At 43.1% G+C, this 17761-nt stretch overlaps 1 protein-coding gene across 1 annotated transcript in view; it reads left to right on the forward strand.

Moving 5' to 3' along the window:
- The first annotated feature begins 9349 nt into the window (after positions 1-9349).
- Positions 9350-17761, forward strand: part of NELL2 (neural EGFL like 2) — a 130812-nt gene continuing 122400 nt past the window's right edge. Inside the window, exons 1-2 of the mRNA XM_044423050.1 lie at positions 9350-9407; positions 9772-9900. Coding sequence (XP_044278985.1) covers positions 9350-9407; positions 9772-9900 — 187 coding nt within the window. The remainder of the gene's footprint in view (positions 9408-9771; positions 9901-17761) is intronic.

The following is a 17761-nucleotide window of genomic DNA, read 5'->3' on the forward strand; positions in this document are numbered from 1 at the left end:
TTTTGTCTCTTTTATCCCTTCCCTTCCCTTCCCTTGGGACTGCTAAAAGCAATCTCTGATTTGACAGCTGGTGACAACTCCTGAAAATTGTCCAGGTAGCATTGGAGCAGCTGCCACTGATTTGTCACCCTTTAAATGTAAAGCACTTGAAATGTGTACAAATTCTTGCCTTCATACAACCCCACTCCCCTGGAAAAAACCACATGTAAAAAAGAAACAAAACACAAATTGAGAGCTCCTGTAAAAAGGGGGTGGCTTGCACTTGTCTACTTTCCTGAGCACCTAGAATTTTAGGAAAGTGTAGAAAAATGAGAAGACCCTAGAAAGAACCAGCTCCCCAAACAAAAAGTAGTCCTTGATTTTTTTTTCATTGTGAAGGGAGTAGTCAATTGTCCACTCTCATTTCACAGGCAAAGATCACTTGCTGTTTTGGTTTTCATGATCCACTTTTGACCTCAAGCTACCAAAATAAACCAAAGGCAAACCTCAACCTTCTGGTAGCCTATCTGGGTCAATGGACAGTGGGATGCTACAGACACTGCACTGGACATTGCCAAGGTGAGGCAGGCCATTTGAGACTCACAAAAGTGTGCAAATGCACACTTGTGGAAGTCCAACTATTATTTTTTAAGTACAGCAACATTTGTGGCATGCTTGCTTTTAAAGGTGTAATGAACCACTGGCAGTCCTGCCAATGTACCACCGGGTACTTTGAGGGAGCTGTCACTTGCTATCAAATCAGATATCATTTTTTCCAATCTCTGAATAAAGGAAAAACAAGAAGATAAAAGGGACTGAAAGTAAAAAAAAAAGCAAGCACAAAAGGGTTCACAGTTGTGGCAGGAAGCATGGTGACAATATCAGTTTTCCATAGGTGCTGCTGCTCGGGCACTTATGGAATGACCGACACTGGCAGTAGCCTGGGTGAGCTTGGCAAGATCAGCAAGGGGCGTTTGCAACCTTTGCCAGGTGGCTTGCTAGCCACTTCCTGGTTTCCACAATGGTCCAGGTACATGACATGATATGACGATCCACTGGGGGGTACAACCCCTCGAATAAGCTCCACATTATTACTTTGGCTTGTGGCCTCAGACAAGCTACTTGGTGGAAAACCGCCTGGGTTTGCACATGATGACCGCCATGAGTTGTCACTCATGATGGGCTGCATGACATGTGAACCTGTCAGTGAAGCAGACCTAAGTGCCCATCATAGCAGTCTTGTTTGACTTGGATTAGAATCAAGTATGCCTGTCACAGTTGAGGTATGTTTGTGTGAAGCCCTTTTCAGACTAGCCGGCTTCCACTACCCCTGGTGGCAGGACCTAAAAACACAATGAAGCTGTTTCAATGCCGTGAATTCATCTGTGCTACTAAGAATACCAGGCAGAACTGTTTTGCAAACTGGTATCTCTAGCAAAGGACAGCAATCAAAATGGGAGCATGATTAGCAAATGAGAGGTCTTAGTAATGTTCACAAAGTAGAAAGAGATCAATGGCTGGTGTATTGTATCCTAATGATGAAAGAAAGGCCAAGCACATGAAGCTTGAAATGGAATAATCTGTCAGCAAAGCCCACAATTCTCTGCAGCCTGCCTCTTTCAAAACACAGCTGTCTTCACTGTCTAAAGCAGAGACATTAAGCTCCCAGGACTCAAGTAGGGCCATTTAGATATTAGTTTGCCATAATCCGTGCTACTGAAAATACCCATGCATAACTGTAGCATACATTTGGCAGAAGATGGGCTATTGGATAAATAAATCAAGCATACTAGCCTTTATAATGGTATTATTAAAACACAATTTCTGTGGAGAACTAGTGGCCAGGAGCAATTCCAAAATGAAGGTGTAACAGAACTTGAGAAATAGTATTCATGAAGAGAACATTTCTATTGTCTCTGGAGAGCATCTAGATGTCGATTGGGAAGGTTTGGTTTCACAACACTGAGGCTGGAACGTTGTTCTTACCTTGGAGCTGGGAATCCACAATCTGATGCACTTCTCAGTCTGACAGCTGCCACAGAAGGAATTGTACCAGCTACTTCTTTTGTGACCTCGGAGAAGGGGCTTGGTGGGCATATTCTGGTGGTGGGTTTGGGAGGAAACCTCTGCACCAAGATCCAGTGGATCCCAATGGTGTCTCACTTTCATCCCCTTTTGAATTTCTGCAATTAGACAATCAAATCAGCCATCTAACTGTTTTGAATAATGTGAAGAATGCAGAGACCGCCCTTTTCTCTGCACTGCTTCAGCTATGCATAGTATGTCTGTGATCCTCCAAGTTTGGTGGTTACAAGCATACCAATAGGATTGCATCCCAGAGAAGTTATTTTGAAGTGTACACAGTACTGCTCTGGGATACATCCTGTGATCCTTCTGGGATGCCATTTATTTCATGCACTAAGGAAATAGTTCCCTCTCTGAGTCCTACAAGCTGAGATATGACAAGTGACCATGAGAAAAAGGACCTTATCTTTGATCCCCTTGCTTATTGAATTAGCTCCCTAGAGAGGCTTGCCTGGCATCTCTCTTAATGTTTCCTCAGCATCAGGCAAATATTTTTTTAAGGTTTCAGAATTTAAACTGAAAATCTGATACTTAAAGGCATATTGTACTGTTTGTTTTCTGAATTTAAAAAGTTTTGTATTAGCTGCTGTGTATGATTTTTATTTCTGTTTCATATTGTTTCATTTTTGTACCAGTTTATTGAAGTTTTGTGGATATTGTAATTTTAATTTTTACTATATATTTCTGTACATCAACCAGAATATGCTGGTTATTGGGCAACTGCTAAATGTTGCAAATAAATAACAATTAATCTTTTCATGAAGGCCACCAGATGTTAGGATAGCCCCCACTCCCTGAAGCAGGACTTTTTCAGTGGTGGTATTTGGGGCCGGTAGAGGATGAGGTGGCTAGATGGAGTCACTGAAGCAGTCGCCGTGAACTTAAGTGGACTCCAGAGGATGGTGGAGGACAGGAAGGCCTGGAGGAAAGTTGTCCATGGGGTTGCAATGGGTCAGACATGACTTTGCGACTAGTAACAACAAACATTTGTCCTCTGGAACACCAAAGAGTTTCCTTACTCCTGTCTTGCACATACATGGTGAAACAGCATCTATTATGTAAGGTGCCCTGCTTCCAATTTCTGACCCAATTGTCATTTTGTGTAGTTTTAGGTGGCACTTTGTATTATTTTGAAAATGTAATCTGCCTTGGAAGCCAGTTTCCAGGCCCCAAATTCAGCATATGTAAAATAAATATTGTGAATATTATGCAATCTCAGTTAAGAGTTGATGTTCTTGCTTGCATTTTCAAGGCATCCCTGGCTTGATCACATCCTATTTGATCCTTTGCCTGGCACTTCAGCACTGTCTATGTTCAAGGGCAATCGGTATGTGGGCAGGAAACCTTCTTGTCCCTTATTCAAAAGAAGAAGTAAAACTGATATATACTTAAATACAACACGGACTGTTGACTGATCTACACAAGATAGAAGGGTTTGCTCTGCCACTCCTGCCGATTCATCTTATTTGCCTCTGCTGCTTGGAGCAAGTGTTGGATCTCTACCACATTCAGGAGGGCAATTTGGGCAGTGGGCACAGACACCGTGCGAACCAGATGGCCACAGCCCATACAACCTGTACAAACATCTTGGTAGCTATTGAAAAAAATTAACAGAAGCACAACATCAAATTAAGAACCCTTGAGGTCTGATGCATGCTTTAATTGGTCATATTTATTTATTTATTTATTAAAAACATTTCTATACCACCCCCATCGCAACAAAGCCTCAGGGCGGCTCACAAAAAATACAAAAAAAATACATAAACAATAACAATATAACAATTTAAAAGAAAAAAACATGTAAAACCCCCGGTGCATTCTCGGCTAATTTAAAAATCCTAATAAATACAATAATTTACCAATTAAAGTAAGTTTTAAATAAAAAGGTCTTAGCCTGGCACCGAAAAACAAATAATGACGGTGCCAGGCGGACCTCTCTGGGGAGCTCATTCCATAGATGGGGCACCACTGCAGAGAAAGCCCTCCTCCAGGTACTCACCCTCCTAATAACATTCACAGAAGGTTCCCGGAGAAGGGCATCCGTTGCTGATCTCAAGGGGCGGGAGGGCATATATGGGCGCAAGCATTCCTTTAGATATCCAGGTCCCAAGCTGTTTAGGGCCTTATCGGTCATAACCAACACCTTGAATTGGGCCCAGACTTCAATCGGGAGCCAGTGGAGCTGATGGAGAACTGAGGTTATATGAGAACAACACCCAGTCCCCGTCAGCAACCTGGCAGCTCTATTCTGCACCAACTGAAGTATCCGGACCGTCTTCAAGGGTAGCCCCACGTAGAACGTGTTACAGAAATCTAATCGGGAAGTTACCAGCGTATGTGTCACTGTCGCCAGGCAGTCGTTCTCCAGGAAGGGATGCAGCTGATGTATCAGCCAAAGCTGAAGGAAGGCGCTTCTCGCCACCGCCGTCACCTGAGCTTCTAGAGACAGCTCAGGGTCGAGGAGCACTCCCAAGCTGTGAACCCTGTCCCTTAGAGGGAGTGCAACCCCATTTAGGACAAGGCCCAAGTCCCCCATCCCGAGGCCCAAGCCACCCACCAACAGGACCTCCATCTTGTCTGGATTGAGCTTCAGTTCATTGGCCCTCATCCAGCCCATTACCTCAGCCAGGCACCAGTTCAGCACAGCCACTGCCTCACCTGGATTGGTGGAAAATGAGAGGTAATGCTGGGTATCATCAGCATGATTCGCAACCCACACCTCCTGATGACCTCTCCCAGCAGTTTCATGTAGATGTTAAATAGCAAAGGGGACAAAATGGACCCCTGCGGAACTCCATGGCATAACTTATCAGACTACTTTCCCTCCATAGGGAATACTATGTTTTTTTTTCTTTTATTTTACTAATGATAGTAATAAAGGTGTTCATAACATTATATAACCACTTTAACAGCAGTGTAATCCTCTAAATGTCTGCACAGAAGAAAGCCCTATTAAGTTCAGTGGCAGCAGCCTAGTATTGCAATTTGAAACAATGGTCCTACTCTAAAATACGTACCATTGTGTTTATTTTTTCACACTTCCATTTTGTCATTTTCACACTTCCATTTGTCACACTTCCCCATGGTGGCTTCCAAGTATTTTATAATACACTTTCCCTCACTCTTAACCATTAGCATGTTGGTTATTGTTGTTGGAAACTGTGGTCTGATAGCATCTGGGGGGCACAAGGTTGGGCAAGGTCGGTGAAACTTCCTGGTAAATCTGGAGGTTATAACAATTAGTGTAAGTATGCTGCATTTATGGAACGCCTACCAGTGAAATCTAATCCTGTGCATATTATTATCACTTTTATTTTTATACAACCTAATAGCCAAATCTCTATATTATAAATGAAATATAAAATATAAATAACAGTTAAATTCATAAAATTGCACTAAAATAAAAACAGATTTTTTACATTTAAACAACCAAGACAAGCCTATACTGCTGAACCTGCTAAAAACCATCTCTTCTCATCCCTATGTGCTATTTGGAGCTGGGAATGCCTTGGTGAAGTGGGCAGTCTTCAGCTGGCACAGAAAAGACTTTTATAGTAAAACTGGTGACAGGTGGGCCTTGGTGGGGAGTTCATTGCATAATTTGGGGGCTACCACAGAGGAGTTCTCCTTTTCACCACTAGCTGAGCTTCTCTTGGAGGTGGTTCTCAGAGGTATTTTCTTCAGATCTTGAGCAGAGTGTCTGGGTGCAGTTGGAGAAGGTATTCTGCCAAGAATTGTAGTCCTAAAACATGCAGATCTTTATAGATTAGGCCCAGCCCAGCACTTAAACTGAGTTTGGAATCATGTACGCCACAGTGGATATAGCTTGTCTTAACTTAGGTTGTAGCCATGAGGTTAGATGCACCAAAATACTTGCTGCTTTCATTGATAATGCTCCAATCTTACACTGCCTTTATATTTTTTTTCATGTTCCTATTTAATTGTGCTCAACTTGAGATTTCACCGGAGCCCATATTAAATTTTATGTTGCCTCTTATTTCAATATTATGACATGAGTTCACAAAAAGCAAAGCAAATTAAGAAACAAAATATGCAATACTGTCCAACACTAGATTAAAAGAAAAATTTCTTGAAAACAACAAATCCTTCAGTGCAGTGGGAGAAAATTGCCCATTAACTTGTTTTCAGATACTTGACAATCAACAACCTCACAGAGCAAAGGGTTCTCTGTTTCTTTTTGAAATAGAAAATAGTCTGTGTTTTACGTTGCATTTTTTTCAGTGGCTAATTTGATTTGGAACCAAAGCTCAGACTTGTTCTAGGGCCAAAACAAGTGTAAAAGTAAGCATGCTACCAGCCCACATGTGCTTGGATTTCATTGATTAAAGGGCAGTCATGGCATATGTGTGTGTGTGTGTGTGTGTGTGTGTGTGTGTGAGAGAGAGAGAGAGAGAGAGAGAGAGAGGGGGAGGGAGGGGGAGGGAGAGAGAGAGAGAGAGAGAGAGAGAGAGAGAGAGGAATCCAGATCAGAATCCATGGTGTTCTGGTAAGGAAAAAATAATCAATTTTTCCTGCTGTGTTGATCCTGAAATTGAACCCACCCTTCCCCTTTGGCTAATGACCCTGGGAGGAATCTTGGCAATGTGCAAGTAATGCACAGGGGCACATGCTGATGACCACTTCATAGGAAAATCATACTGCACATGTTCAAAAATGCTCTTGTTCCCTTTCCATGGCCTGTCACTGAACACTGGTCCATTGTAGGTCAGAGTTCAGATACAAATTGCACCTTGTGGGGTTAATTTTAAAGGAAATGCAAATAAGGGCTTAATTTTTATGCTTCTGGGCACAATTCCTTGCCAAGAAATAATCTGGGCCACCACTTAGCACTCAAGTTATTTGCATGTACTGAAACTGAGCTATAGGAGTGAAAAACAGCAGCAAAATCAACTGAGTGGTAAAGATTGGTGGATGTAGGAGTCTTTCCCCTACAACAGGGCCCATGTATTCTTGCAGAGAAAGAATTTCCCAAGTGCCCTTGGGTCTCCTTCTCTCCTAGTCCTCTTGCTCTCCCTCAAGAGGCTCTCCCTGCCCCCTTGCCTTCCCAATCCAAGGCACTGCTGAGAAAGCAAATCAGTTCCTGGCCCTTATCTATCATGAAGGCACAGAGAGGAGGAGAGGCCAGCTCTTCAAGGCACCAGCCCTGTGCTGCAGCCCCCCACCCCCTGCCCCCAAGGGCCGTGAGGGAAATAGGGCACATTCTGAAAACAGCACATGCAAGCAAGGTTGAGGCTTGTCTTTTTTTCGGCGTGGTGGCATAGCTGGGCCTCCCCAGCCATGGGTCACCATGTCTCCATGCTGTTTGGAGTTCCATTATTCCTGTGAGCGAGGCAGCCATCACGTGTCAGCCAGAACTCATCTGTCGTTACAAGCAGCTGGAAAGCAAGGGCATCTGATCGTGTACCTTTATCTTTCACCTCCTCATGTCCTGCAGGGTGCAGGGCTGGTTTGCATCCCTCATGAGAAACAGAGGTTAGGTGTTTGGGTTCTCATTCTGGCGCACAGGGAAGATCCACTTGGTCTTTGCTGTACTGCAAGGATGTCTCTGAGAAGGTCAAGGTTTATGTACCCAGGACACTATACACAAGTTCAAACCAGTGCTTGGGCAAAGGTGTATTCCCTTTTACACAGCTGCTTTCCCTGCCTGCATCATGAAAAGGTGAAAGTCCCCAACTGGTTTTGGTGAATAGGAGACAGACGTGTGAATTGAATCCCACTGGGAAGAGATTGCATTTGAGATTATAGCAGGTGGGTGGCTGACAGGAAATTTCTGCCATTCATACTTTCAAGTCATCACTTGGTGTTTAACTGTTTGATTTCTATCCTGTCCTTCTTTCCAGAAGGACCTCAAGGACATACATACAGCTATGCCGTATACATGCGTATTTCTCCCTCAACTGTGATGGGAGGACCCACATGACCAGGTTTCAGTGGAACATCCCCAGTTCAGCCTTAAAGCACATGCTTTGAGGGCAGAGGGCCCCAAGTTCAATCCTCCATACCTTCAAGTATTTCTGGGCAGGAGCAGTACTAGATGCTGGTGATTCAGGGCTCAGGTCCACAGAGGGTTAAAAAAAAAAAAAAGCTGAAATGTGTTAATTTACATATGCCCTAAAGAGTGTAAAGGTCCCTGTTTCCAAGTCTTGGGATCCACTGCGGTGATGGGGAGGTCAGCTTTCTAGACATGCTGGAAGGGGAAGATGCATGTGAGAAAGCCACTCTCTGAGAGTGGCTTTCTCACACGTGTTTCCCCCTCCTACCACGACCACCTCTTTGCAGGGGAGGGGGGTGCGATTCCTGTGGCAGTGGGCTCCTTATCCACTGCAGTTTTTATTCTGTTCCGTAGGAGCTATCCATGATCTTCCATAGAGGAGCCCACGTGGAGAATGCAATTCAGCACCCTGGAGAGCTCCCAAGGAGCGCAGAATCGAGACAGAAATGGATAAGGAGCCCCACGGACCGGGCCCCGCGTCTTCCCCTGCCCTTCCGGGCAGAATCTGAGCCCGGGACGGGCCTCGATGCCGAGCGGCGTTCTCGGTCCTCCTCGGGGCGTCGCTTGTGGCGCGGCGGAACCTGAAGCGCGCGCCGGAGGGAGGGCGAGAAAAGGAGGTGTCTGCAGGCGCCTCCTCCCAGCCGCCCACCAGGCTGCCATCATTGGCCCCAGCCCGCCTCCTCCTCCAACCTGTCGCCTTCTCGGCCTCTTTTGAGGCTGGTTGTGAGGAGGAGCCTGCCTGAAGCTTCCGCGGCGCCGGCAGCAGCAGCCACCAGCAGCTGCTGCTCCTGGTGACGGCGTCGAGGCTTGGAGATCGAGCCTGAAGTGGAGGGAGGGAAGAGCGAGAGCGAGACGGGCGCGCCTCTTTCGCTTCCCTTCCCCGCCACGGGAGCAATTCCAGCTCTCGCCTCGCCATTGTCTCCAACAGGTTCTGGCCGAGGGAGCTCCCGGCTCCCCTGCTAATTTTGGTACCATTCCGGGCCGTCCGCAGGAGCGGGGAAGCTTCGGGGCTGTGCGCTCCAGGCGGCTGCGGACTCGCTGTGAGGCGTCGGGGAGGATGCTGCGGGCTTTCGCGGAGCCAGCTTCTTTCCACAGGATCCTCGCCCTGGGGAGCCTGGCTTTTTGTTGACGGGAAAAAAGAGCAAGGACAACAAGAAGAGGCAGAAACAGAGGCAAAGGCGGGCTTGGGTGGTTTTGGAGAGCCCCGCTTTGACTCGGAATTTGACGCCAAGGAGGACGATGGACTGATTCCCGGGCGTCCCCTTCTGCGCTATGGAGTCCCCGCCGGTCTCTCTGAGAACCCTCTGCTTACTCTGCTGCCTGAGCTCAGGTAAGAATCTGGGACGCGGAAGCCGCCTTCGGCGCCCCCGCAGCATGTCCCCAACCCCTTCCCAGCCCTGCCTTTCCTTCCAAGGGAGTCCCGAGCCAGGGATGGCACCTCGAAACCATGGGTCGCTCCGGGGACGGGAGAAGCGCAGCGCCGGGAAACGAGAACTTTGCGAAGGGGCTGGAAGTGGGTCACGTCCATCGGGCTGGCGCGGGCGCGGCGGATCGCAGGAGGCACCTGCGCCGGGGGCAGCTGGAGGGGAAGAAGAGACGGGGAGGGGGCAAAAGAGCGGTGGGGCGAGGGGGAAGTTCCCTCCGGTCCGTGCTCATTCTGCTTCTCCCCTCTCCCACTTCTTTTTTGGGTCAAGTTTTCGGCTTTGGAGTGGACCCATCCTTGCAAATCGACGTGCTGAGCGAGTTGCAGCTGGGGGGTTCCGTGGCCGGAGTGCTGCAAGTCCCCGGACTGCACAACGGGAGCAAAGCCTTCTTCTTCCAAGGTACGGAATGTGCATCCTTCCGTGCGTTCTTGCGCTTGTGCGCAGGAAAGGCTGGGTCGCTGGGGAGGGTCAGCCGAGTGCACCTGAATAATTTCTGAGCTCGCTGGGCAAGCACGTTTGATGGAACTTTTTGCATTAGCTTGATGGCAGGCATGATTCCTCTGGGTTCATGATGCGAGACGGTCCATTTGCTCAGCAAGTCTTCTCCCACTCTTTTAAGCATCACTGACTCTCCCCCCCCCCCCTTTATCTCTCCATTCACTTTTCTGGCCCTTCCTTTGATGGATAGGACCTTAATTAATGGTCAGCGGGAAAGCTGGTGGCAGATGGCTTATTTTGTCAGACTAGGGGAGCCCAGAATAATAAACAGCCGTCTGGACAGAATGAGCTCTTCTTCAAGCTATTGCTTAGAGGAGGAAATGGACTAGAGGAAACTCTGAAATTAAGAGCTCAAAGGAAGTGGAAATGGGGATAAAATACAGCATTTCAAACACATACACATACGGGAGTGTTTCCAGAAATGAAACAGAAGTCAGTGCAAATAGATTTGTGAATTGCCTTCTTCATCTTCATTAAATAAATTCCTGCTTTTTCAAAATGAAACAAGCATTTTTTCTACATTCTAAGTAATTTTTTATTCATAAGGTGTTAGGTATGAAACAGTAACATCTCTTTTATATATACAGATGAAATCTTTTCAGCTGGTTGTTTATTATTAATATTATCAAAGAGAGATTTTAAAAGAGGTGTGTGTCTCATATTGACATTTCAAGAAGGCTTGAAAGCATTTTAAAGTTGAAGAATTCTCACTTTATGTGTAAGTGCCAAATGTAAATACATTAAGAGAGTTCCGACAGGGGATTTGCTTGAGCCCTGATTTGCCTGCTGTGTTAGGAGTTTTGGATATGATTGAATATTTTCTTTTCTAATTCAAGAGGAAAAGAGCATGACCTTGAAAAGGAGCTGAAATTTAAATGTTGTTTAGTTGTTTATTTTTCAAAGGTGCTAGTTTTAAGTTCTGAATCAGTAGGATAATGTTTCCAAAGCCATGTTTCAAGACATAGACATTGAAGGTTTCTGTTGAAAAGTGTTATTCTATGGTCCAGCCACAGTGTGTCAGTATGATCTTTACCACAGAAAACTCTGGGTATTTAAATAGAGAAATTGACACATACTATTTTTAAACGGAAAAGGCCTCATTACCACGGGATGTAGACATCTACATGAATGGGCACTTGACAGAAAGAACATCTGAAATGCCAATTTTGGAACAGTTCAGAACTACACGATGTGCAATAGATAGTCCCTCCCCACTGCAAAGAGGTCTATTCTGGAAAAGTAGCTGCTTTGGAAATTTAAAGTTTGAACTGTTTTTTTTCCACTCTACTCTCATTTGTACTAAATCTGGAGGCTTAGACTGAACACAAACCTCTTTCTTTTCAGAAAAAATAGGATACTCAATTTAAGAATACATTTTCCATTACAAATCTTTTCATTTTCTATGAACTAATATACGGCTTGTAAATTGATACAATTCACCTTGGAGGAAACCTAAACAAATACAACAGGACTGTATATATTGCCTCCGTGCCTCCTCTTGTGGTTTCTTGAGAGTTTTCTCATACTTGAGAATAAACAGAGAATGCTACATTGCTTTCTTACCTTTAAGATGAAATTTCCTCCTGTTCTTCTGTCCGGTATGTAGGATGTTCATTAATGTACCATTGCAGCTTGTCAGAAGTATTCCTTACATATGGAAAAATACGTTTGCTTTCCTTTAAGGTTCCATTTTAACTGATTGTCAAACCTACATAGTTACTTAGAGATCTATGTAGGATAACAGTATTTTCAGCTCTATGAAAATAGGACCTTCCCATACAAAGAGATGCAGTGGCTATTAAAGGAATAAATAAGCATGCATGTATAAAATTGTTTTGCCTAATTTTGGAATAATTTCTTTGTTCCTCCCATAGAAGAGAGAAGACCTGTATAGAAGACAAAATAGCAGATAGATTAATTTTATCTAGTCAAGAATATTATCATGTTTCCATTTGTGAAAGAAGTGGTATTATAAAAATGAAATAATAATAGAGTATAGAAACTGGAGAAATCACAAAGCAATAGTCCTTGGACCTTCTATATGATCAATTTCTCTTAGAAATCCTTCCATTCCTTATATCTTTAGAATTACCCAGGCACAAGTGACTTGGCCACTGTTCATGGATTTCATGGCTGGATTAGGGTTAGGGATTTCTTGTGGGGTAATCCCAACCTACTGGATCACTGTGTGAATATTGGAACCACATGGAGATGGCTGTTGGGGTATGTCTCAGAGGTCTCATTGGGAGGCTGCACGAGGATGGCATGAGTCTTTTGCACAAATCAGCTCTGCCTAAGGGGTTGTGATATTCCCACAAAAGCCCTAGGAATATGAGGCCACCCCATGGAGAAATAGTTCCTGATTTGGTGTGTACGTGTATCTTCACTGTCAAGTGAATCTTTTCAAGAATGATGTACAGTAGGAAGGTATCTCTTAGGTCACTTATGTTAAGTGTGCATCTATTTTAGCTGTGACCTATAGAAGTGCATGGATGAAGACATAATCCCAGGTGTAGACTTCTTTGGAATAATCTTAACCAGAGGTGGCTTAAGTTAGAGGGTGCCCTGAGCTCTGAGAAGAGTCTTCTTGGATGAGCAAACAAGATTAGAGCTCCTGGTGATTAAGCAGCTTCATTTATGCATGAAGCTTGTGTGAATTCCTGCTCAGGGGTAACCTGCTAGGTACCTAGCACCAGGCAGTGCTACTGTACCCTCAAGACTTTACCTTCAAGGCTTTTCTGTGTGCTTCTGAAAATATCTCCTCTTATTTTAATTATTATAATTATCATCATTGTTATGGTTTGTGGTTTGCATAAGCATGTGCGTGAAAGGTTTGGGTCTGCATGTTTTTGCAAAGTGGTCCTGCTGGCTTCTTGAAGAATATGCTTATCATATACTTATACAAATGTATATGCATATGTGAAAGGATGCCCATAGTTCCTCCTGAACAATATGTTTCTTGCTTTTTACAAGATATGCATAATCATTGCTTTTTACAAGATAGTACAAGATATATGGAATTTTGTACTTTCTTCCTTCTGAGTAGGCCTATGATTCCTTCTGTGGCTGTGCGATTTTCCCAAGCAGTTGTCTATTTTGTGCCTCAGCTTTCTCTGTCAGCAATATGGGTTTCTGACTGTTTCCAGCCTGGTGTTGTCCAGATGTGTAATATTACAGCATCCTCATGTTGGGAGCATCTCCAAGTTGGGAGTGACTGCTTTTGGGCAATCTCCACCAACATCCAATATTGAAAGAAAAAATAATTGTGACCGGCTGCTCCTCTCCCATCTCCACCACTTCCAAAGCTTAATTTTAAAAGAGAAATAACTGCCATAGCATGCAGACATTCTTGCTTTGTTTTCCCATTGCATCTTCCATTACCAAGCATAACATTAGCTAGGTGCAGAGGCTTTTGGTCTCTCGCACAAGTGCAGGATCCCAAATTTGCTTTAAGATGTGGCTGGCTGCTAGATTGCCCTGAAGAAAATATCACATGCCCTCAGAGACAGCTCTACCAGCATTCTGCCTGACTTGCTCAGAAGGCAACAAAATAAGGTATAGGATAGACATTTCCCCTGTCAAACATACACAGAGAAAGAGAGAGCATATTAAGTCTAAGAGGTAGGTCTGGGGGTTGTTTTCCGTGTGAATGATTTGGCTGTGTAGGAATTGGGTGTGTATGAGACACTGAGAATACATGAATAACTGTCTGTGTGAAGGCAAGACAGTGAGCAAGACTGAGAATGCTTGAGAAACTTTGTGAATGGCTGTGTGTGAATTGCAATATGTTGCTGCGTTCTAATGTCCATCATCATTTTTGTTGGCATTGCACTGGTTAAATGCAATGCGTGGATTTTGGAGAATGTTTGTAGAACTTGTTGGCCATGTTTCTACCTGAATAATTCAATTCTTCTTATATAAATATAAGAACAAATATAAATGTTTAATTTCTGTGCCATGTATGTGGCATATATAGAGACAGAAAATAGGAATCATTCTATCTTGTTAGAATATTTAGTATTTTGGTGTATAAGCAACAGTCAATTTTTTCAGCAAGCAAAAACTAACATGCATATACAAAAACAGCCTGAGTGGAATTATGTGGTTGTGACAGGTCACAAAAGCGAGAATTTAATCTGCTGGCATGATGCATGAGTTAGTCGCTTCCCAGATGATTCTTTGTGGCATAAACTGCTGCCAGAAAATACCACTAAAATAGACTAATTTATACAAATAAGCACCATGTTACAGTGCTAGGTTTCCATATTCATTTTATGCTTGCCCTGTTTTTCCCTTTGGAAGGAATTTTTTGTGTTGTGAATTGATTGTAAGTTTATTTTCTCACAGTGCCAAACACAGGGAACTTTTACTGATCCTGAATAAGTAGAAGTGTTTAAGGGCTGGCTTGAGGACATAGATGTGGTTCACATGTCATGAAGAAAATTACTAGATGGTTTAACCCAGGAATTCTGGGGATGAGTGGATTACGTGAGTTACATGTTTATCATTCCTGCTTTAAATCAACAGCCCAGGAATGTCCTGTTCCTAGGCTGATTTGTGACATGCAATCACCCAGAGTTGACCCAGGAATTATTCATGGCAAAATAGGCTATTGCTTTAAAAGATCCTTCCTCAGTTAATTTTTAACTTTTACTATTAGAGTCATGAGTTTCTATAGCCAGGGTTTTATAAAGGAAAACAATGGAAATTTTAAGATCCTGACTGGTTGCTCTGTGTCTATTCTAGATTAAGACTATGGGAAAAGATGTAGTAGCCACAGATGCAAAGGAATGTTTCTTTTGAGCTAGAGAGGTGAGGGAGAGATAGACCATTTATTTATTTAAACACCTCATAAAATTTATCCACCTAGGTGCTTCACAGAAGTGTCTACTTCAATTTACTATTTATTTATTATATTTATAGCCCACCTTTTTCCTTTTAAGGTATTCAGCAGAAGAATTCCTATTCTCGATATAATCTCATCCTTACAACAACAACCCTGTGAGGTTGGTTGCGGTGAGAGTCTCTGACAGGTCTAAAATCACCCAGTGCATTCCATGAAAGAGTGGGGATGGATTCTAACTAGTCCCACCCTCGTAACCACTACACCACACTTGCTCTAACATTTTCTATAGACAGAAATCATAGCCTTGGGAGGTTTCCAAAGGAGTAACCATGCTAGTCTCCATTAGCAAAACATAGCAACATGGAAACAGAGTGAGTCAGAAGGGGCATCCTGGACCATCTAGTCTGAACCCTGGCTCCAGCCAGCTCCACTCATGACATGCCTACCAAAAGCAACAACACGGTTTGTCACATCTTCAAAACTACACATTTATTAGTCCTCTGAAGATCTAGGATTGCACTGTAACCTAACACAACTAACCTTGGTTGAATTAGAGCCACAGGCGTTAACGGCTGCACATAAAGGCCATCTGCTGAGCAATATTCTGTGGTCTCCCATGTTTATCTTCAGGCCCAGCATATGGCTAACCAAAAGCTGAAACTCATCTTTGAACCATTCTGGCTGTTCAGAGGTATAGCCACTTTCTTAGATGAGAGACCATGAAAAATTTGTAGATTATTTTCTCTTCTCTTCATGACTGACACTTTCCACTGGCATTTGTAGCTGGTTTCCCCCCTTTTTGATTGGCGACATTTCCAATGCTGCTTCCTTTCCACTTTATTTCAGAAGCTTTCAGAAAAATACAAATTACAGAAATGAATGTAAATACCATTCTGCTATGCAAATAATACCAATGTGTTTACATATCACAGAATTGGTGCTTGAATTTTGGTACACAATACAAAGTTCTTTTTATTGCATTTCACCTTTTCCAGAACATGTTTTTCTGGCCAATACGACAATTAGCTTAAACTGCTCTGCTTGAGAGTACATTGTTTAGCTATTATAAGAGTTTAAATATTGACATATTACAAATGTAGGAAAGGATCCCAGGAAATATTACAAGAAGGTATTGCCCTAATGCAAATTTTAGTATAAACCTAAGTTATAAAATACTTCAATTTAAAAAATTACATTATCAGATTTTAAGCCTTGCTTTCATTTGGAAGTTATCTGCAATCACTCTGTTAGCCATTTGGAAATACAGTCTGGATTTTATCTAAGTCCTCTATTCTAGAAGTAAGTTCCACTGATTTCCATTGAACCTACTCAAAGTCTTCATTCATAGGACTATACACCTACAGTTTAGGCCTTTGTGGAAAATGTGACATGATTAAACTCTGCTTGACAGTTTTCTAATTGGAAATATCTTCTTTATTGAGCACTGTATGCATTTTCCTTTGGCCTGTGAACCAACCATTCATGAAATATGAAAAAGATAAACTCTGCACTGGAAGGTCTGACAGATATAGCAACGTTTCAACACCTGAGGAGGACATGATTCTCCAAATACTGATTTAGCACATATTTAAGACAGTAAGAATATTGGCAATGAAAGATAGCGGTGTTCCCAAATAAGTAATTAGAGCCAAAAAATACAAAGTGTAATATACACTTTGATTACACAATAGCAGCTTAGTCTGGAAAACAAATTATGAATTTGTATATATGAATATATACAGAATACACTGCAATCAAGTATGCCTATAGAAGCCTTGACACCATAGGCTGCAATGTAAACAGTAAGACTTCCTATAATGATCTCTGTAAAAGTCATATTAAACAAACGTTCCAGCCTACTGAACACCTGTAAGTCCTCACTCAAACTGGATAAATATCCAAAGATTTAAATAATTAGATTGAAAATATTTTTATGCAGCCTTATTCAGACATTAGGACCACATAGCAAGGTGGGGATGGTTTTCAAAGACCAAGATGTATAGTTGGCCATCAGTCTGTTACCAAAGAACATTGAACAGGTATGGAACGAACCTTAAGCCTATCACAAGAAGCTGGCCAAACATACCCAAACATGTAATGTAAGTAGAAATTGCCCTGAGATAGCAATTGATTTGGGGTAAAACTAAATAAAACACCTGCTCTGTTGTGTTGCCCTGGGAAATCTTCCAGACAGGAAGAGCAAACCTTGTGGTAATTGGCTGCATTGGTAAAATATAGTATCCCATGGTGCCAAAAGGGCAGTTGATGTTTAAAGTATGAATGTATATACTGTATCCTGTGCTCCATGATTTTATAAGGCATAGCTTATCTCTTTAGTGGCTCTTCAGCCATTGCAAAAGTGGTGGCAAGCAGGTGAAAAGGATGGTCTGGAAGATGGTACATGCTGTGGCTTCATTCCTTGCAATATAATCTCTGACTATGCCTTAGGCAAAGTCTTCTGCTGGGCCTCCCTCTCTATCCACGGAGTTTTGTGGCTTTATCTGGTGAGGGAACAATCAGCATTAAGAGGAGTGCTTGGTGTTTGGATCTACCTGCCATTTTAATCCTGCACTGTGCTCCAGGGCAAAACTATGCCAAGGCATGGTGGGAAATTTGAATGGCTGGTAATTTTAAGCTGGTGTTCCAAGGGAGGCATCAGCAGAGCACTAGCTCTTCAGAGTTGCTAGGTGAAGACAGTCTTTACTAGGTGCTGACTCCAGTCCTGGGTGCCAGTGTTAGTCTCCTAAAAAGATGAAGTTGGAGGACTGCTCACCTTTGGTTTACTGTAAAAGATGTATTGGAAGTCTCCCATGACATGAGTTGATGACTAAAGCTATAAAGCATACACATTACTTCGGAAAATGTATCTACCATCATAACCAGAATTTCTATTTCACTAAGAGATGCTGATGGGCT

Source organism: Varanus komodoensis, unplaced genomic scaffold (genome assembly GCF_004798865.1).
Source record: "Varanus komodoensis strain SLA01 unplaced genomic scaffold, ASM479886v1 scaffold13_1, whole genome shotgun sequence".
Taxonomy (NCBI): Eukaryota; Metazoa; Chordata; class Lepidosauria; order Squamata; family Varanidae; genus Varanus; species Varanus komodoensis.